Raw genomic sequence first — 21490 nt, 5'->3', positions numbered from 1 at the left:
TCTGTGCAAGATAAGAGTAAACTTTGAACAAGACACATGTCTAGATGAAATACATTTTTAGGAGAAGAGACAACACTTGGCCCGATATGACAGGAAACATCTCTAGAAAAGAGCTATTTAAACCTAGACAACAATGCTAGATTTGCGAAAATAGTAACAGAAAAAAAGGAAAACTTTTGACAAGAGACAACATAATCCAAGATTCAAGACAATGAACATGTCTAGACAAGAAATATGACTAAGCATGAATTATGTCTTGACAATCAACATGTCAGTCTGAAGACATCTCTAGACTAAGGACTTCTATAAACAGAAGTTGTTTTTAGAAATTGACAATTTTAGTCAAAAATTCAACTACACAAAAGACTTCTCTAGACAAGAAACATTTGTTGAAAAATAATTCAAATTTTCAACTTTTGACACACCCAAAATTCCGAGTCGAGAGAATCGTTCCCTCAAAATTTATTGAGGGCTTAGCGCCAAAATCGAGAGAATAGTGCTACCAACGCACACCACCATAACAAATGAGTTCATTCGTTAATTGAAACAATAAATCTCCAACAAGTGCCATACATTGACATCTGACCACTCCTTGTTCAGCAAGCTGTGGTGGCCGAGGCAGTTAAGTCATTGAGTTAGTGTGTCAAAGGTCTCTGGTTCGATTCCCGTAGTCGACATTTTTGGTTTTTTGTTTTGACGGATGAACTTCTTTTGCAAATGAACCTCGATAGAATAATTCTCTCGCCAATCTCGAGCTGTGTTCTCTGTGTCCGTGAATGGTACAACTATTCTCTCGACTCGAGGCCATTATTCTCTCGGACAAGCGATGCCCAGTTTTGGGTGCAGCGTCAATTATAGACAAGAGAAATCAAAAGTCTACTCCAGACAAAAGGGAACTCTAGATGATGTATCTCTTGACTTTAGATACATCTAGACAAGTATCATATCTAGACAAGTATCATATCTGGACAAGTTTAAACTAATGACAAAAGACATCTCCGGATAGAAGATGTCTTTAGAAAATATGCAACACTAGGTTTAAATTAAGCAACAATTACGTTTAAATTAAGACATAAGACATATCTAGACAAGAAAATGCAAAATTGCAGTACTCATCAAGATAATCTTCTCCTACAACAAAAAAAATCCACTCAAAATCGCACTCAACACAACCCAAACTTCCGAGCAAACGTCAGCAAAAGGTCCCAAAACGGGAGGGGGCACGTTTCCCCCGGTAAGTGGAACGAGCGATGCGATGCGCTGTTTTTGTTTTTGATGTCATAAAAACATAAGTGAAACATGTGTTCTATCAACGGAGCAATGAACATCGCGTTCTCGCCGCCCGAAGATGGTAATACCTTAGAGTCGCGTCGCAGCTTCTGATGCATGGCACACGACTGTTATTTGTTTTCGGAAGCAGCAGCAGCAGAAAAAATGGGGAAACGAACGGAGCGACATGTCACGTAATAACGGTGTGGATCAGCTGGGTATAAATTCAAGTTCGTGTGTCGATGAGTTGGTGGGACGGATAGTTTGAACTAGGGGACGATGGCTGCTAATGTGATTGTGTACTATTTTTGAGGTATTCATTTAGTACGCTTTTAGTAGTAGACTCTGTCAAAAATGAACCAGGAGTTCATTAGTTTGATCTTGACAAAATTACACCTTGAAACGTCAGTAAGAACTAAGTTTGCACTAAAGAAGTCAAAATAAGCTCTTAATCAGCCTTTAAACGGCTCTATATCGCTTTATAGAGCAGTTTTTCTGTGATTTCTTGAGAACTTATGGCTTCAGAAAGCTTTGATTACAAGAAACATTAAAAACTAGCTCTTTATCTGCACTAACTCAGCTTTATATCGTTTTATAGGTCAAATATGTTAAAAGCTTCTATGAACTAATCTATGTGAATTCCTATTCAAAAGTTCTTCGAAAAAACCTCTATTACGTGTCAATTGAGTGAAAACCGTGACATCCGTCCGCCGAAAAACCTGACCATTCTTCCGGAATCGCTTCCGTCCCGCGTGGATTCGCACTTGTGATCCCGCACTGACTGTCACCGGAAACAAGCCGAATTCAATTGCAAACGACTCTCGGAAGCCCATAAAAAAGCTGCGAGTGAATCCTGCCATCAAACACCTGGCATCAATGACCGAAATTCGCCTCAATTGACGTGAATCGATATATCCCGTGCGCGGGGATTCGATTTAGAATCCACTCATCCTGGTGCAAATGGTCATCCAGGCTCATCGGTCCTCGAAAAAAAAAAACGAAAGGACGTGCATCGGATTCCGTCGATGGGGGGGATTGAATCTGTCAAGTGTCGGCCATCCGTTGGAGTTGTGTGCAAATGTGTGGAATTCCCCGCTGGTTCGATGGGATTTGCTCGGCCAAACTTCCTCTGTCCAAGCGGTGTTCAGAGTGCTTCAACACGTGGATCTGGGACGAAACTATTACATCGCCCCAGATTGACCCGGTAAAGCCCGTTGTTGAGCACGGATTGTAACACAATTTAAATGTGAAAAGTTCGCATATTATTGCGAAAGTTTGGCGCTTACCAGAATGGTGCCAGGTTCTTTTTCTCCCTTGGTACATTTCATCGGATTAGTCCTACCCATAGAGTAATAATTGACTGAAACATCTGAGTCTACTCGGCACCGACGACCGGCAATAATGTAGATCCAACACTCAACACACCGGCCAGCCGGCCGGCAGTGTTGCCAGCGCTCTCTTGATTGCGAGTAATGAAAGGAACTTTATGAAAAGACATATTATCATTGCCGGAGGCGGTGAGTCGTTCCCATTCGATGTGTAGGGTAAATATCTCAATTTTGGGGTCACTTTTGCACTAGGTCCAAAATGGGTACACGTGGGTCGAAAATGGGAACATAGTGTTAATTTTAGCGTTTGAAGCCGTTTTGATCGAAAATCAAAACGGGTAGGTCAAAAATAGGTTCAGATAGGTCGAAAAATGGAACATCACCTTACTCGAAAAACAAGTTGAGAATGATACACAGTTTTATGAACCCATTCCTTTCAGTGAAATGAATCTAGAAGGCAGCTACCGGAGATTCGAAGTAGGAATTATTGCTGGGCTGGTTACCTTAATCCGAAGACGACGGGGCGGGAGAGAGGTTTGTCCGGGACGACAATAAATCCCCAGGTCTGTGTGCGTGAGCTAATAATGCTTCAGGCTGGACTTGCTGAATCTTGCTGAGCAATTCTCTACGAAATCGGTCTTTTTTCTTCAATTTTAATTTTTGTATTTTTTAATCCGACTGAAACTTTTTTGGTGGCTTCGGTATGCTCAAAGATGCCATTTTGCATCATTAGTTTGTCCATATAATTTTCCATACAAATTTGGCAGCTGTCCATACAAAAATGATATGTGAAAATTCAAAAATCTGTATCTTTTGAAGGAATTTTTTGATCGATTTGGTGTCTTCGGCAAAGTTGTAGGTATGGATATGGACTACACTGGAAAAAAATGATACACGGTAAAAAAAAATTTGGTGATTTTTTTATTTAACTTTTTATCACTAAAACTTGATTTGCAAAAAAACACTATTTTTAATTTTTTTTATTTTTTGATATGTTTTAGAGGACATAAAATGCCAACTTTTCAGAAATTTTCAGGTTGTGCAAAAAATCTTTGAGCGAGTTATGATTTTTTTAATCAATACTGATTTTTTCAAAAAATTGAAATATTGGTCGCAAAAATTTTTCAACTTCATTTTTCGATGTAAAATCAAATTTGCAATCGAAAAGCACTTCAGTAAAATTTTGATAAAGTGCACCGTTTTCAAGTTAAATCCATTTTTAGGTGACTTTTTTGAAAATAGTCGCAGTTTTTCATTTTTTTAAATTAGTGCACATGTTTGCACACTTTTGGAAAAAATATTTTTGAAAAGCTGAGAAAATTCTCTATATTTTGCTTCTTCGGACTTTGTTGATACGATCTTTAGTTGCTGAGATATTGCAATGCAAAGGTTTAAAAACAGGAAAATTGATGTTTTCTAAGTCTCATCCAAACAACCCACAATTTTCTAATGTCGATATCTCAGCAACTAATGGTCCGATTTTCAATGTTAATATATGAAACATTCGTGAAATTTTCCGATCTTTTCGAAAACAATATTTTCAAAAATTTCAAATCAAGACTAACATTTCAAAAGGGCCAAACATTCAATATTACGCCCTTGTAAAATGTTAGTCTTTAATTGAAAATTTTGAAAATATTGTTATCGAAAAGATCGGAAAATTTCACAAATGTTTCATATATTAACATTGAAAATCGGACCATTAGTTGCTGAGATATCGACATTGAAAAATGGTGCGCTGTTAGGGTGAGACTTAAAAAACATCAATTTTCCTGTTTTTAAACCTTAGCATTGCAATATCTCAGCAACTAAAGATCGTATCAACAAAGTCCGAAGAAGCAAAATATAGAGAATTTTCTCAGCTTTTCAAAAATATTTTTTTCAAAAGTGTGCAAACATGTGCACTAATTTAAAAAAATGAAAAACTGCGACTATTTTCAAAAAGTCACCTAAATATGGATTTATCTTGAAAACGGTGCACTTTATCAAAATTTTACTAAAGTACTTTTCGATTGCAAATTTGATTTTACATCGAAAAATGAAGTTGAAAAATTTTTGCGACCAATTTTCGATTTTTTGAAAAAATCAGTATTGATTAAAAAAATCATAACTCGTTCAAAGATTTTTTGCACAACCTGAAAATTTCTGAAAAGTTGGCATTTTATGTCCTCTAAAACATATCAAAAAATAAAAAAAATTAAAAATAGTGTTTTTTTGCAAATCAAGTTTTAGTGATAAAAAGTTAAATAAAAAAATCACCAATTTTTTTTACCGTGTATCATTTTTTTCCAGTGTAGTCCATATCCATACCTACAACTTTGCCGAAGACACCAAATCGATCAAAAAATTCCTTCAAAAGATACAGATTTTTGAATTTTCACATATCATTTTTGTATGGACAGCTGCCAAATTTGTATGGAAAATTATATGGACAAACTAATGATGCAAAATGGCTTCTTTGGGCATACCGAAGCCACCAAAAAAGTTTCAGTCGGATTAAAAAATACAAAAAAAATCGAATGATCGAAATCCTAGAGAACTGCTCTGCTGGTGAAGGTATCCAGCGGGGGGAAAGAATTTTATTGTGGACATAATGAAGAACTCTCTCGCTCTGGGTCGCTCGTTTGAAGATTATGATCTCTGAGGCAAGGTCGGACCGTTGTTGCCGTTGGTAATTTAATTTATATTGCGAAACAGGTGCAGTGTGCAGCAGCACTGGCCGAGATATTGCTTGTTGAAGTCGTGTTCTTGAAGGGGGATTCCGTTGTTTGGTTCGGAAGCGTTTGAGCATGTTTTAATTCTCTAACTTTATTCAATTAATTCATGCTATCACATTTAATTTGAAATTTAGCCAAAATTCGAGCTCATAACTCAAACTAGATCAGTTTGAAGTTATTAATCCGATCTCATACCAACCAACTGACATATCCCTCCCACCCAAAATTCCACAATTACCACATGATAACCGACACCGGCTCGAGAAGTGTCAAGCCCAGACCACGAATTTTTTTTTCTGGTGAGGATGGATAAAAGTGCACACCAAAATCGCATTCTCACTCCCCCAGCTGATAAGCGCCATAGACTCCGTCAGTGGCTGGATTACCGAGCTCGGCTTTCCAAAGTGTGAAGTGGGTGCCTCGGCCACGGTTATTTTCGAATCCTCTGGTTGCAGTGCAAAAAAAAGCTGCCATTCGATCGATAGGACGACCATTTTTCGAGGGGACCGCCAATAATAGCAGAGCCGCGCTGAAGAGCTGGAATCAATTTCTGGGTTTTTGTGATGGCTGGCAGAAAGTGGCCATAGACAAGGGAATGATTTGAGCTTAAAAGTTGAATTTGGGACTGTTTTGGCACTTAATTGGCATTATATTAGCATTTTATGAACATTTAGCTTGTTTTGAGCTCTAAATATGGGTTGGAATTGATTGATGGTTACTGTTATTGTAATCCTATCACGTTGCTCTATTAAAGCCAGATTACAAATGAGTGCTGAATTAGTGCTATTTTGTACCTTATAAAACTGAATACAAATTGTCACAACCAATTATGTAAAAGGCCAAGACTGGAAAAGTAATCATAAATCGTCGTCTTAGTGCTAATTAAGTGTTGATTTAATGCTGTTTATTGTAATTTATCTTAGAATCAGTACAATCAGTGCAAGTGTAATGTTACATTTTTTTACTGTGAGTAGATTTGTTTTGTAAACTCCAAAAATGCGAATCTTTTGCCAAATAAAACCTGATTTAAATAAAAGTTGAATGCAAAATTGTCTGTGCCATAGCTGGAAATGCATGTGGTGCGGTAGCCGAACGTAAAATACACGTGCGTACACGTGTCCCTTGACCAATCACCACATACACTCACCACTTTTCGTCACATTTATTTAATTGATTCGAAATTTCCCTCTGGATCGTGCTATTTCAGCTGACGTATCTGTGTGCGTCTGGTATCAACCACAAGCCGATGGAAAGGTGATCTGATTTAATAACCTCATTCGTTCTCCCTCTCTCTTTTGAATGATCATCAAATATGGTCCTTTATGTCGATGGTCAACGGGAAGTCATGGCATTGAGATAATGCCCTTTAATTTTACGTAACACTGCGTGTAAAATTTCGTGTTGGTACTTTTTTTTCCTTTAGATACATCTGAGTGAAATTATGTGGATTTATGAAACGATTTTTTTTAATTAAAATAAATTTGAGCATAAAATGTAATTTTACATGTAATAGTATGTAGAAGTGTCAAATTGAATTTACTCAAATTTATTTCTAACTAATTTTTTTAACTTAAGTTTGCAGAACTTTAGCTACATTAAAAGTTTTCTAATTTTTGAGTAACTTCAAAATATCTGAAAATTCAGTACATGTAATGTGATGTAACTTTACGTTAAATGTTACAAATGATTGCTGTCTCCAAATAAGTCTCCAGCTCTCAGATTTTGATGGTGATATATATTTTTTTTTATTTATTTCGTATGCAGCAATTGTTGCAAATAAACCACGTAATTTTACATGGGATTGTATGTGAAAGAATATTTCAGAAACATTTTGAGGGCATTTAAAAAATGTATCTTTCAAGATGTATTATTTGAAGTCCAGTAAATTTTACATCAAATTCTTCGTACCATTAAATTGTCACGACTCAATGACAGGAAGTTCGATTAATTGCTGCAACCGTCAATTCGGTATCCGATGACCTGGCTGGCTTGTTCCGATATTGCGACGAGGGGTGACTTTCTGCTGACGACGCCGTCGACTTTCAAATCACCCCAACCCGGTGTCAACGAGCAACTGTCCAGTCATCGAAGGGTTAGAGCCTCCGCCAGAAAAAGGTGTTTCTGGCCAGAGATTGGAATGTTTTCTCGCTCCGAGGGTGATAATAAATTTCCGTCCACTGAACATTGCGGGAGGCAATAAATCTTGGACCAGTTTCGCATTCTTCGCGCGCCTTTTTTTCGGACTTTGCACCTAAACATTCCTCAAATTCTAACAACAGTGTCAGACTTGGGTAAGGGATTTGCTTTTTTCATCAAAGTTTTTCGTCCTTTTTTGAAGAAAGAAAAAAAAAATCGGGAAATCGATTATTGAGGAAACGTCGACGTCAAATTCTCCAATTTCTATCGGAAGCAACACAAAAAAGAAAGGGATCAAAAGAGTCGTCGTTTCTTTTGAATTTTAAAAACACGATAAGGCTCGGGGGTGCCCCGATAATACTGCTGACTGACCTTTGGCCCGCCGGAAATAGAAGTTTCGTCGTCACCTAGGGAGAGCCAAAGAGTTGTCCGGTGGTTTTTGCTTATCTCGATTGGAGCTGCTCTCATAACTTGGGGGGTGAGTCCACTTTTCTACGGTGCAATCTCAATTTCGGACATCTAGCAAGGAGTCTCCTCAACCCCAGGTCAAATCCGTTGGAATGTGATTTGTATCAGATATAAGGGGTGGGAAATGTTTGAGATGTTGCTTTTTTTATCTTTCTGTAGTGAGAATAGTATTGCATCGAATCTTGTATGCAAGGCGCATGAAATCGATGCTTGATCAGATAGCGATCCCTTTATCGAAGTTCAAATTCTAGGTCAAAAAACGCCAATTTTTATTTCCAACTTGCATGCAAAGCACATACAAGTTGCCAAGACTGGACTTTAACTTGCATGCAAAGCTTATTGGAGTTATACGTTTAGTCTGTTGTAGGAATCTAAAAACACTGCTAGGTGATTTCAACCCATGTTTTGAATGATTCTTCGGAGGGGGGTCCAGATGTCGTGGACGTGCGTTCTCCGCATGTCCCCACACTGCTGACCAGGAGTCATGATAAAGCAATCAACATCTGTAACGAATTCAGTCCACTTCCAAGTCACGTGGGCTTCTCACATCACATCTTAACGAAGCTAGAAAAAAAACTCAAGTCCTTTGGTCCAAATAACTAATTTAGTGTTTCTTCTCCCTCTTTTTTTCAGGACGTTCTGCACACCATCTGCAACCCGAACGGACCAGTGCAGCGCATCGTGATATTCAAGAAGAACGGCGTCCAAGCGATGGTTGAATATCCTTTTGTTAAAGATTCTTGTTTTTTTTCAGTTACTTTTTTTCGGGAATCCCTAGATATTCTTGGATTTATGACAAGTAAGTCCTGCTGCCAGATTGTCCCAAGCCAAGATGTCATAAATTCTGTACTTCCACAAGCTGTAATCCAACAGTTTACTCCTCATAATACCAACGATTCCGGGGAGTGCCATCTGGAAGATTTCAACGAAACTAGCATTTGCAGCCCAGGAAAGCCGTTCCAAAATCCCACTAGCTCAAGCCAACCAAAAAGTGCAAAGCCGCAAATGAACACAAACCACTCTGCCCTCTTGCGCGAGGATATATGCATTTCCTCGGATTGCCGATTAGCCGGAGTGGGTGGAAAAACTTGTGTTGCTCCCCCGAACTTGCTCGGAACACACCATATGGTCGAGTCATTTTCCTTGGTCGGTGCAATTCTCGAACTCTGCGCAAATTTGTTGCACACAACACTGAGCTTGTGTTGGCGAAAAGTTCGAAAGTTCATGCCGCGAACCAGCTTGACTTTTTTTCTGCGAAGAAGGAATTTCGATGCACAGTGGAATTTAAAAGTTTTGGTGTTGCACATGAACAACCATGTAAAATTACGTGATAGCTGAATTCCATGCAATACCCATTTTTTTTAAAGCAATTAAAACATGTTACATAAAATGAGGTGTAAAATCACAGTTGATTTGATACTGTAATTTTACATTTATCGGATACTGCAATTTACATGTAATTTTACATGCAATCTAAATTAGGCATAAATAGTTACACGAAACGAAACTTACATGTAACAAATAATTGAATTTTTCTCGATAGCATTCATTGCTCCGTACAAAAATGTCCTGTAAATTTTACAAGCAAGCATTTCCACGTAATTTTACCAGTTTTTCGAAACTATCCTGCAGTGTCCCAATGTAGTTCGACGGCCCTCGTTTAACAACTTCCGGAATGTGCTGTGAAAAGCATCAGCAAGGCACTAAAGTGCGGCCACCGACCAAATCCAGGACTTTTCGGCCGCGTTCCGCCACAGTTCGCTTCGCTGCAAATGGCATAAAGTGGAGCCGTGATGGCGAACACGAAAGGTTGGCGATGGGGGAATTGAAGCTGCTGCGCGCCTCATAAACATAAAAAATAATTTCACATTTTAATGCCATTCGCTGGCCCATTATCGAGCTCATTGGAGGGAAAGCTGTGTGCAAGTAATTTCGAAACTGGGATTTTCCCGAGTCCTTTGGGAGAGCGGCAGGGATTTCGTTTGAAATTTGCAGAGTTTAATTTTGTCCTTCTTAAACAAACAAATGATAAAAGCACTTTGAATTTAATGTGCATTAAAAAGTGTTTGAAATTAGAGCAATGTTATTGCTTAAAAGGCTCTTAAAATCAATTCAAAACCATTCTACCGAAAATCACTCAACGTTTGATTGCGGAGCATCACTTTAAAAATACTTTGAAATTCTCCTTCAAGACTAGACATGTTGAATTCTTCTCATCTAGACTATGACAAGGCATTGACTTTTTAATGGTTGGCACTAAAATTGGTTCGCTCCAATCAAGACTTTGCATGTGGGTTCGTCGTCCCTTTTCCCAAGTACTTGACTAAATTGGTCCATTTAAATTTTAACGAGTCTTTCGGCACAGTACACAGAACTCACAGTTAATTTACATGACTAGAACACATAAATTGCATGTAATTGTAATTCAAACAAAATTTGCCTCCGAAGTAAACCATCAAATCTGCTAAATTTGAGCTTCCACTAGATTTTATGTAATTTTCCTACACAACGCAACTTAATTTACATCATTCATATGTAAAAAATCGATAATTCAAACTTCAATTTCGCCAACAAATCCCAATCCCAATAAAATGCTAGGTTTAGCTCAGTCAGTATCTTTTTTACACTCGCCAGTTTAAAATCGTAATAGGACTCCCATGTTTGCTGCTCCGTTACGCTCCGTTTTTTTTATCTCCGTGTCTGACGGACTTTTATGACCTCTCCGAGTGTTCTTACCGGTCGACTTGAACTCGGCACGAGACATGTCGTTAAAAGTAGAGCACCGAGGAACAGCTGGGAACAAGCCCGTCTCCAAGACGAGGGGTCCACCGCCACTTTTACTTTCGATATCGTTGGCACTGTGAAAAAGTTTGAGTAAAAATTCCTGTAAAATTACATGTTTGTAATTTTTTATCAGGTTTATAAAAAATCATACTTGTCCATTTTTCACGATGATTTCCATGTAAATTTACGTTTTCTACGGTGCAATCCATAACTTTACACTTCTTGGCCGTATATTTTCTTATGTTCTCGAAAATTATCCAAAGTAAATACCTACCTAATAGAATCCGAACCTGGTAAGGGAGATTGTTTTGGAAAAGATTTAAAGCCTCGTAAAATTTTTGCATCCAGCGCGCAAAATCGCCATCGTCTGGTGGGTTCAGACTAAATTATAACGTATCTTCGCACGTCGTGAGACATTTTACTTCGCGACGTTTGAAGAGAATCGCTTTCCCGGGTGACAGATTTGTAAATAAATTCTAAACCCCGTCGTCCTGACTGCTGCGCGGAAGGATTTTTTATTGTCCGTGAGTCGTTTTGGTGAGGGGTTTTGAAGAAGTCGGCACTCGTAAATAAAACTGTTTTATTATGACGTTTAATTTATTGCGAGTTTGCTGGTGCTTACACTATTAATTAAATATAAATTTTGCATGGTTATGGAAATGAATATTATCGTAAATCTTCTCCAATGCCGTGGAATGTATAATATCAGATTTACATGCAAGGTCATGTACAATTTTACTTTGTGATTAGCACTTGAAATGTTGTCAGGTTAAACGCTACATGAAATTTCATGCAAAATTACAATTCTTAGTATTTATGTTGTTAAGATTATATCTGCCAACATAACAATTCTGTTATGCAAATAAACAAAATATTGAAAACAAACTTTACATTGAATGTCATGTAAATTTATTAATTTTCAATCTATTGATCTGCTTACTGCTATCGAAGTAATCATCTTCACAAATTTTCGCAGTGTGTTAATCACGCATAATTTCTTCATTATGAGCCTCGATTAATATGGGTTTTCAACCCTTGAAGTTGATCCCATCTTCTTTAGCAGAATTCGCAAAATTACTTCCCAACAACAGCCTTCAATATCCCGACTCGGGTCGGCACCCCCCAATACCTTGGGCACGTGTGCGCGCTAGACCTACAGCAAGGAACCCAATCTCGACATAATTACGTGATAATCGCCAGCCCGTCGGTTGACAGCTGCTTTGCTTTGGTGTGTGTGTGACTGTACGGGATTTTCCTAGAAGTGCGGCAAAAGCGTCAACCGTATCGATAAGCAGCACCCAAGACATGCTAATTGGCTTTCTGTGCTAGTGACACGTGTGGGTGCGTAAACACGGGAGTTTGAGTTAAGGAGAAGTCGAACCGAAATTGGAAGCTAAGCTTGTCGTCTTTTGAAGGGATTTTGGGTTTTTTGGAGTGTTTTATTCGTATAAACTCAAATAGAAGAATATTGCGATTCCTTAATTTCTTTAAACCTTAAATTTTCTTAAAAATTAAAAAAAATCCTCAAATTCTAACAATGTACTAATCAATTTTTATAAAAATAGAATTTCTTTCACTTCGTTTTTTTCCTTTTTTTAAATTCTTTAAATTATTTAAATTCCTTAAATTCTTTAATTTCTTTAAATTCTTTAAATTCTTTAAATTCTTTAAATTCTTTAAATTCTTTAAATTCTTTAAATTCTTTAAATTCTTTAAATTCTTTAAATTCTTTAAATTCTTTAAATTCTTTAAGTTCTTTAAATTCTTTAAATTCTTTAAATTCTTTAAATTCTTTAAATTCTTTAAATTCTTTAAATTCTTTATATTCTTTAAATTCTTTAAATTCTTTAAATTCTTTAAATTCTTTAAATTCTTTAAAATCTTTAAATTCTTTAAATTCTTTAAATTCTTGAAATTCTTTAAATTCTTTAAATTCTTTAAATTCTTTAAATTCTTTAAATTTTAAATTCTTTAAATTCTTTAAATTCTTTAAATTCTTCTAATTCTTTAAATTCTTTAAATTCGTTAAATTCTTTAAATTCTTTAAATTCTTTAAATTCTTTAAATTCTTTAAATTCTCTAAATTCTTTAAATTCTTTAAATTCTTTAAATTCTTTCAATTCTTTAAATTCTTTAAATTCTTTAAATTCTTTAAATTCTTTAAATTCTTTAAATTCTTTAAATTCTTTAAATTCTTTAAATTCTTTAAATTCTTTAAATTCTTTAAATTCTTTAAATTCTTTAAATTCTTTAAATTCTTTAAATTCTTTAAATTCTTTAAGTTCTCTAAATTCTTTAAATTCTTTAAATTCTTGAAATACTTTGAATTCTTTAAATTCTTTAAATTCTTTAAATTCTTTAAAATTTTAATTTTTTTAAATTTTTAAAAAATTTTAAATTTTTTATTCTTTTTTAAATTCTTAAAAAAATTTGAATTTCCAAATTCCTAGATTCTTTAAACATTTTTTTTTATTTCCAAATCACTTGCTTCAATTTTTAAAACAAAATTTGCTCCACCTTCCCCTTAACTACTTGTGTTCACAGTGTAGTCAATAGGTTCCAAAAGATTATGTTGCCTGAAATTTGAGCAGGAAACTTCTTCATCAACTCCTTGATCCTCCCCCGCACTCCTAGCGATTGGAGGAAACTGTGGCCAGGAAGTTTCATTAACTTTGCTGAATTTTCTTCCGCCACCACAAAACACAACAGAAGCACCATAGTTTCTCAGCTTTTCCTCCAACTTTAAATCCACTTTCGGGCCAGGAGAAGATTAAATTTAGCGCGCACCACACTTGTTATTGCGTTTCAAGAAGGGGAAGGGAGGCCCATTTTGAGGCTTGCCCAAATTGGCTTAGCACAAGTAAATTAAATCGAGCAGTTTGGAGGGGGGTGGCACACAGCGGTTCAAAGTGGCGATTGGCAAGAAAATTTGAATATTTTCACGCACAAACGATGTGACGAGTGGAACTTTGGGCAAGGGCGTTAATTTAGGCTTTTGCCCGTGGGGGAGGAGTCGTTTTTGGTGGAATTAAAACGTATTCTTACCCCTGCTCGATCTGCTTGTGAAATATGGCTTGAGGGGAAGCTCGTTGACCGAAAAAATTGTGTTTCTGAGTATTTATCGAGTTCGCTTTTTCTCGGATGGAAAGTTTAATTTGTGCAGCTTTTAATTTCGAAGTTTAAGGGAGAATTTGAATTTCAACTCTTCTTAAGTTGATTAAAAGTTTTTTCTTTGAAATAGTAAAATATTTCACTCCTTCGACGGACTATTTTTTCTCCATATTTATTTTATTCAATTTAAAGCTATCCAAATTTTCGATTAAACAGACTGGTAAACTTACTATACAAACCTTGTGATCTTACAATCTTACAATATTATAAACTAATTTTGCATTTAACAATCCTTCAATTGTATATGCTTTAATTTCTACATTGTTGTAATTTTACATGGTTTTAATTTTACATGTTTGTAATTTTTACATGTTTGTAATTCTACAATCTACAGCAATCAGTTCAAATGAGCTTTATTTACAGGTGTCCATAAACCGCTTTAAAGCTCCACCAATTGCTCAAACAATATAAAAATAATGCCCGCCAGTAAATTATGATTAAAGTGACAGCAATTTACATCACAACAAAGGTCGAACCATCCCCGCAAGGCAACACTGACTGGCCCAGTAACACGTTACAATTACATACATCCACCCCCGAAAGTGCCAATAAAAATCCCCTGTCCAAAGATTTATTCTCACTCAAATAAATTAATTACAGAGGGGCCAGGGGGATTTTATCGGTTGTCATTTCCATCCAATTTATGGTTCAATTCTTGGTGCTTCCGGACTCTCACATTAAAAAAAGGTGAGCGCTCCCAACAAACACAAAAAATTACACGGTTGTCATAAAACGCCCACACAGTGGCGCGCAATTACTTGTCCAATTTTGCGCCGGTAGCGTCCTGGATTTCAGCCTAGTAAAAATGTGTAAATTTATAAATTGCCATCCTTTTAATGCAATTTTACCATACTTTTGTTAAAGAGTGCCGAGAGATGTAAATTTACATGCTTTTTATGGAAATTTGTATTTTCTGTTTAAATTAAGGTAAAATTATGTAAACAATATGACACTTTTTTTAATGTGTGGGAAGTGAACCTACCTGTACCAAAAATTGCACATCAAGTGCCAGAAGCGATGTAAATTAAGCTGAAGGTGACAGTTGCGACCTGAGCACCATCTTGCATATCTCTCACCCTCCTGTGCTATAAAACAGCATTTTTAATTTAAAATTTATGCTTTAATTCAGTCAGTAGGTTTACAGGCAAGATTCCCGAGAGGAGGAATAAAAAGGAAGAGGACAAAAAGTGGTTCACATTTACGAGCTGGCTTGCAATTGACTGACCAAATACTGACCTAACCTTAAAACCACTAATTTGTACAGGAAGTGATGAGTGGGTGTATGTGTGTGCGAGCGTAACACATTATGAATGTTTCACATGAAAAACACACGCACAAACACATGTAGCGCAGCGTTTTCTGTTGGTGGAATATAAATTTTCGATGTGAGCGAGATTCCGAAGCGAAAGAATAACAAATTCCACCATCGGGTCTATAAAGTCGCCATAAAAACCGGATTTATAGCACATTAAATTATCAATTAAGTATTAATTGAACCGTAAATGTTAAATTTTCGGCAGCGCCGGTTGATGGAAAGTATTGCGCGTGGGAGTTTGGAAGTTGTTTGCTTAACCGTGATGACATTTTTTGGGTTGATTGGTTCACGTAGACGCCCTTGACACCGTTGGTTTATTAGAGTTTTTTTACAAAATTGTTATAAACCACGTTAGTGGAATCTTTTTTAAAGAGTTCAACTGGGCATTCACTGAAAGAAACAAAACATAACACCACACAAGTTTGATGAGTTGACATCCTTATGTCTTTAGATCCACATAGACGCCCTTGTTTTTTTTTTTCAAATCATTTTACTAAACGAGTATTTTCAAGACGGCTTTATCAACTCGTCATTATCTTTTTTGACTCATCTAGCTCCAAAGAGCCTTCTTCCGTCGCCCATAATTCCTTTCAGAACGTCTCGGGGAGTAATTACTTAATTTCCTCCCGGAATGTCCTCTGGCCTATGCCATCTGCTCGGACGGAAAACCCCCTCACACCCCCCTCTCCAAAACAAAGCGCCCCGTGTCCGTTTACGCCTAATTGCGGCCCATCATCCCATAAATATCCGTCGCCGACGACGACGACATTGGAGAACCCTTCTTAGGGGTTCAACACTTGTGCGGCGAAAAGAGTACCCCTTTCGCCGTCATCATCATCAGTCAACGAGAATTTTGGGGAACTGCTGCTCAAGATTCTAATCAGCTAAGATCCGCCATGTTGCGTTTTTTTGGTTAGTCGTCTCAAATTTCGCACTTTGTAAAAGTGCGACACCATTGAGCTGGCCCATTAGCTCGGCTCGGCCGGAATTGAAAAGAAAAGCCTTTCCGTTTGACCTCTTGAGAGAGTGCCCCCCTTGACCCAAAAAAAAAAAAAACAAAAACGAGCGGCTAATAAATGGGGGATAATTTTGTCCCAGCGCGTTCGTTTCTTAGTGTGGGATGTCTTTGTTGAGTCGGGTTGAAAATTTTACTCGGGAATTTAACATAATTTAATAAAGATTAAGCAAAGAATTTTATTTTCCTAAATTACATGCTATTTCATTTTTTTTAATGTGCTATGGCGCAAACCATTAGTTATCTTGTGCAAAAAAAAAATTGTTTCAACTTTTAAACAGGGTTTTCAACATTTATTTGCTAATTAAATTGCGTCATTTTTAACTTTTCTGTAATTTAAATTTTTAATCAAAGCCTGCAACTGCCTTTGTAGAAATTGGATTTTTCAAATTTCTGTTTCGAATGACGTTCAGTTTTTCAGTTATTATAATAATTAATTTATTGTTAAAAACTGTCAATTCACCGATTTAATATATAAATAAAGAAAATTTAAATATTAATGAGCAACCTGAGTTAGCTCTTTGTCTTTGACTTTGTCCATGTATTATCATGTCGAAATGTGATTCTCATTTTTTGACATTGTTGATCAGACTGCTTACTGCTGAGATACAGCCTCTTGAAGTTTAAATTATGTGAAAAATTAGTTTTTTCTCAGTGTCATCTTATCAGCCCTTGCTATATCTCGGAAGATACTGGTTGATGTTCAGTATAAACAATGAAATTTTTGTGCAATTTTCTACTCTTCAATTTGGAAACTATTTTGATTAAAAACAACACAGCATTAAACAAAAATTTCTATTTTTATATGTGAGCAGTTCTCTACGGAATCGGTCTTCTTTCTTTAATTTTAATTTTTGTATTTTTTAATCCGGCTGAAACTTTTTTGGTGCCTTCGGTATGCCCAAAGAAGCCATTTTGCATCATTATTTCGTTCATAAAATTTTCCATACAAATTTGGCAGCTGTCCAAACAAAAATGATATGTGAAAATTCAAAAATCTGTATCTTTTGAAGGAATTTTTTGATCGATTTGGTGTCTTCGGCAAAGTTGGATATGGATATGGACTACACTGAAAAAAAATTATACACGGTAAAAAAATTGGTGATTTTTAATTTAACTTTTTGTCACTTAAACTTGATTTGCAAAAAAACACTATTTTTATTTTTTGATATGTTTTAGAGGACATAAAATGCCAACTTTTCAGAAATTTTCAGAAAGGGCAAAAAATCTTTGACCGAGTTATGATTTTTTGAATCAATACAGATTTTTTCAAAAAATCGAATACTGGTCGCAAAAATTTGTTAACTTCATTTTTCGATGTAAAATTGAATTTGCAATCAAAAAGTACTTCAGTGATTTTTTAATAAAGTGCACCGTTTTCAAGTTATAACCATTTTAAGGTAACTTTTTTGAAAATAGTCGCAGTTTTTAATATTTTTTTAAATTAGGGCCCATGTTTGCCCACCTTTGAAAAAAATATTTTTGAAAAGCTGAGAAAATTCTCTATATTTTGCTTTTTTGAACTTTGTTGATACGACCCATAGTTGCTGAGATATTGCCATGAAAAGGTTAAAAAACAGGAAAATTGATGTTTTCTAAGTCTCACCCAAACAACCCACCATTTTCTTTTGTCGATATCTCAGCAACTATAGGTCCGATTTACAATGTTAAGACATGAAACATTCGTGAAATTTTCTGATATTTTCGAAAAAAATATTTTCAAAAATTTAAAATCAAGACTAACATTTCAAACGGGCCAAACATTCAATATTACGCCCATTTTAAATGTTAGTTTTGATTTAAAATTTTTATAAATATATTTAGTGACAAAAAGTTAAATGAAAAATCGCCATTTTTTTACCGTGTATCATTTTTTCAAAGTGTAGTGGGGAGGAGGGGGGGGGGGTAAATTTTAGCTGATTTTAGCGTGACGTACTTTATGGATGAAGCCTAAGATGGCACTGTGAAAAACTAATTCTTCACAACATTTGAATTTCAAAATGCTCTATTTTAGCAACCAGCAGCTGATCATCATTGTTCAAAAAAGAGAAGTTGTAACAAAATTTACTCAGCTCTTCGATTTTTTTTGGCAAGGGTGCTTGCAACAAGTTGCTAAAAGAAGATTTTTTTCAGCACGTGTCGTACATTTATCCAACGAGGTTCACCGAGTTGGATAAATACGACGAGTGCTGAAAATATCAAGTTTTGCAAAGAGTTCCATACAACATTTTTTGCAATTCAGAAAAACACCCTTTGAGTGAAATTATAAGTCAAATGTTCATGTATTTTGTCAATAAATCGTTCAAATCAAAACAAATTTGAAAAGTATAACTTTTCGAAACAAGTGCTGAAAAGTTCAATTTTTCTGTATCCTTTTGAGTGCTGAATAGTAGAACTTTTCAGCATTTATTTTTTTCTGTACCTAGTTTTCTGTACCAAAAATAACAGAATTGAATAGCAACACTTTTCAAAATAAATGCTGAAAAGTTCTACGGAAAACACATGTTTACTGTTTCTTTTTCCAGGTTTTACTACTGAAATACATCGTTCCACAACTTTCGCAACATCCAAACGTTTTCCTTAACCAAAAGATCTGTTTCCCGCCGTGCACGTTCGACAGCATCGATTCCGCCACCCGAGCCCGGGAAGCCCTCAACGGGTGCGACATCTACTCCGGCTGCTGCACACTGAAGATCGACTACGCCAAGGTAAATTTGCACAGTTTAGTTTTCCCGGTGGTCGTTTTTCCGCTTTCTTGTTTTGAAGCTATCTGAAAAAAAGAAGAGTATCGTTCGCACAAATGGAGCGAGAAAGCGACACACTGCGTTCGACTTTTTTTATGACAGTTAGGCTGTTTATTGTTTTGTCGAATCTCTCTGACTGTCGGATGTATTATTATTTTTTTACTTGATTGACAGATGTTTAGAAAATTTTGTTTATATATTAGAGTAAATTTTCTGATGGATGTTCCACACTTTCTTTGTATTTTGTTCATTTTAAAAATCCGATTCAAAACACCTCCTCCATATTGTTTCCAGTACAGAAAATGAGTTCGATCTGTCAACTTTCCATTGTTTCGTCCGTTTCCGTTCTCTTCATTTGTAAACTTTCTCTCTCCACCTTGAACGAAACTTTATTAACATGATTTTAGAAAAGAGAAACAACCTTACAACACAAAACGCCACCACAATACATTTACACCACAATATCTCTCTCTAATTCCCGCCTTTTTCTCTCGACAACAACAACAACAACCACAAAAAATTCTCAAAAAATCCGTCATCATGCCACCAACCAATATAAAAATCATCATGAACCAACAACCAACAGCCAGAAAAACTCAATGTTTACAAAAACGACACGGACTCCAGTTGGGACTACACATTGGGTAAGGATTTACGTTTTTTCCTCTCTTACTTAAGAAAAAAAAGTACATTTTACCATCTTAGCGCAAAAAAAACTACCTCTTCCTATTTTTTAAACCTTTTTTCTGTTTTTAACTCACACTCTTTTTGCTCATCAAAAAAAAACCTTCGTTTCTCACTCTCTGTCTCACTACTTTATTTTTCTCGAAAAGTGATAATAACTGACAAGCTCTACTGAAAAAAATACTCTATTTTTGTATTTCTTTCCTATAAATTAGAATCCCCACTCTTATCGCATTCATTTTCATCCAAACTGTGCAGTTAAAATTCGCGCAGATAATTCCTTTACTGTAATTCGATGAAATTAAACAAAAAAACATCGCACATCTAAAAAATATTGTGCGTTAGGCTCCCAAACTGAAATCATAACTCAAAAAAACGTACAGTTAAGCGTGAGGGCCACAAACAGCACAACCACATATAGGCCAAACAAAAATAATACCAAAAAAATGGACACACATTAATATAGGCATACAAAATCCTAAAATTTATCCCTTTCCGTTTGGCTACTGCGAAAATAAAAACGCACACATCGCAAATCAAAACAAAAAAAAAAACTGCATCAAAATATCACCAGCAGGGGGGTGGTGCGGGCCGGTAGTAATAAAAATTAAGTGTCACCTCTTCATTTGCCATAACGGTAAGCCATAAATTATGGCGGCTGTCGGCGGCGGCGACGAATTGTGCAGCAGCGGCGCAGCGGCAGAAAGAGAGCAAAAAGGGAGGAAGAGAGCAAAAAATTTCGCGAGAGAGAGCGAGATGATGCCGAAAAGTGCAGCAAGACTGATGCTTTTTTACCTCACGCGCAATGTGAAATTATTTAAGCGTCAAAGAGTTGCAGTCGAAAAAAACAAACTTTGTTTTACTCGTTTTTTTTGTTATTGTTGAAAATTTTAAATTCGCTTTGCTTCGCGCATGGTGTGTGTGTCATTTGTGCATGCGTTTTTGTTTTCATTTTTTCAAGTGTGCGTGTGTGAGTGACTCTCTTTTTTTCGCGGGCGATTGTGAATTGATTTACGATTTTGCAGCGAGATTTTTTCGCCCATTCATTCATTAGTTTGTTTACGACCTTATGTCTGTTGGCTTCGTTTGGATTTATTTTTCGCCACTTGTCCGATTGTTGTTGTTTGCCTTTTTTTTTTCTTTTTGTGTGTTTTTTACGTCAGGCGTCTTTCGTTTGTAGCTTATGTTTTTCGACTTTTTTGTTTACTTTTCTTTTTTGGTTGTTGATAGATTCCGGTTAGTGACTTCTGCTCGTTTTACATGGTTTTGCGTTGTTTGATACCATTTTTTGTGGTTCTTTTATGGTCAAAGAATGCTGAAATAGTAGTTTATGCAACAAGTTGCAAAAAGAGGATTTTTTCAGTACGAGTCGTACATTTATCCAACGAGGTTCACCGAGTTGGATAAATACGAAGAGTGCTGAAAAAATCAAGTTTTGCAACAAGTTCCATACAAAATTTTTTGCAATTTCGAAAAACACCCATTGAGTGAAATTTTAAGTCAAATTTTCATGTATTTTGTCAATAAATCGTTTAAATCAAAAAATGTTGAAAAGTGTTACTTTTCGAAACAAGTGCTAAAAAGTTCAACTTTTCAGCACCCATTTCAGTGCTGAAAAGTAGAATTTTTCAGCATTTATTTTGAAAAGTGTTGCTATTCGATTCTGTTATTTTTGGTACAGAAAAGTAGGCTATTTCGTCGTTCAAGAATGACAGGAAAAGTAAGTAGTTTCACGACGGAATTGCAAAAATATTTTTTAACAAACTTCGACTTTTTCGTTTATGTTTCTCAAAATGATTAATTGTTTTTAATAATCGATTTAATACAACTTTTTAAGTTATTTTTAAAATGTTTTTAAC

The 21490-nt window shown here is 35.9% G+C and overlaps 1 protein-coding gene across 18 annotated transcripts in view; it reads left to right on the top strand.

Moving 5' to 3' along the window:
* LOC120418446 (heterogeneous nuclear ribonucleoprotein L) overlaps positions 1 to 21490 on the top strand; it is a 354926-nt gene that overhangs the window by 222954 nt on the left and 110482 nt on the right. For all 18 annotated transcript variants that reach the window (XM_039580857.2, XM_039580859.2, XM_039580858.2 and 15 more), the window contains 3 exons: positions 8552 to 8637; positions 18815 to 18911; positions 19534 to 19591. In XM_039580857.2, the coding sequence (XP_039436791.1) occupies positions 8552 to 8637; positions 18815 to 18911; positions 19534 to 19591 (241 nt within the window). The remainder of the gene's footprint in view (positions 1 to 8551; positions 8638 to 18814; positions 18912 to 19533; positions 19592 to 21490) is intronic.

The sequence above is a fragment of the Culex pipiens genome, chromosome 2 (assembly GCF_016801865.2).
Source record: "Culex pipiens pallens isolate TS chromosome 2, TS_CPP_V2, whole genome shotgun sequence".
NCBI lineage: Eukaryota > Metazoa > Arthropoda > Insecta > Diptera > Culicidae > Culex > Culex pipiens.
The sequence above is the reverse complement of the archived record's forward strand: the minus strand, read 5'-3'. Positions and strand labels throughout refer to the sequence as shown.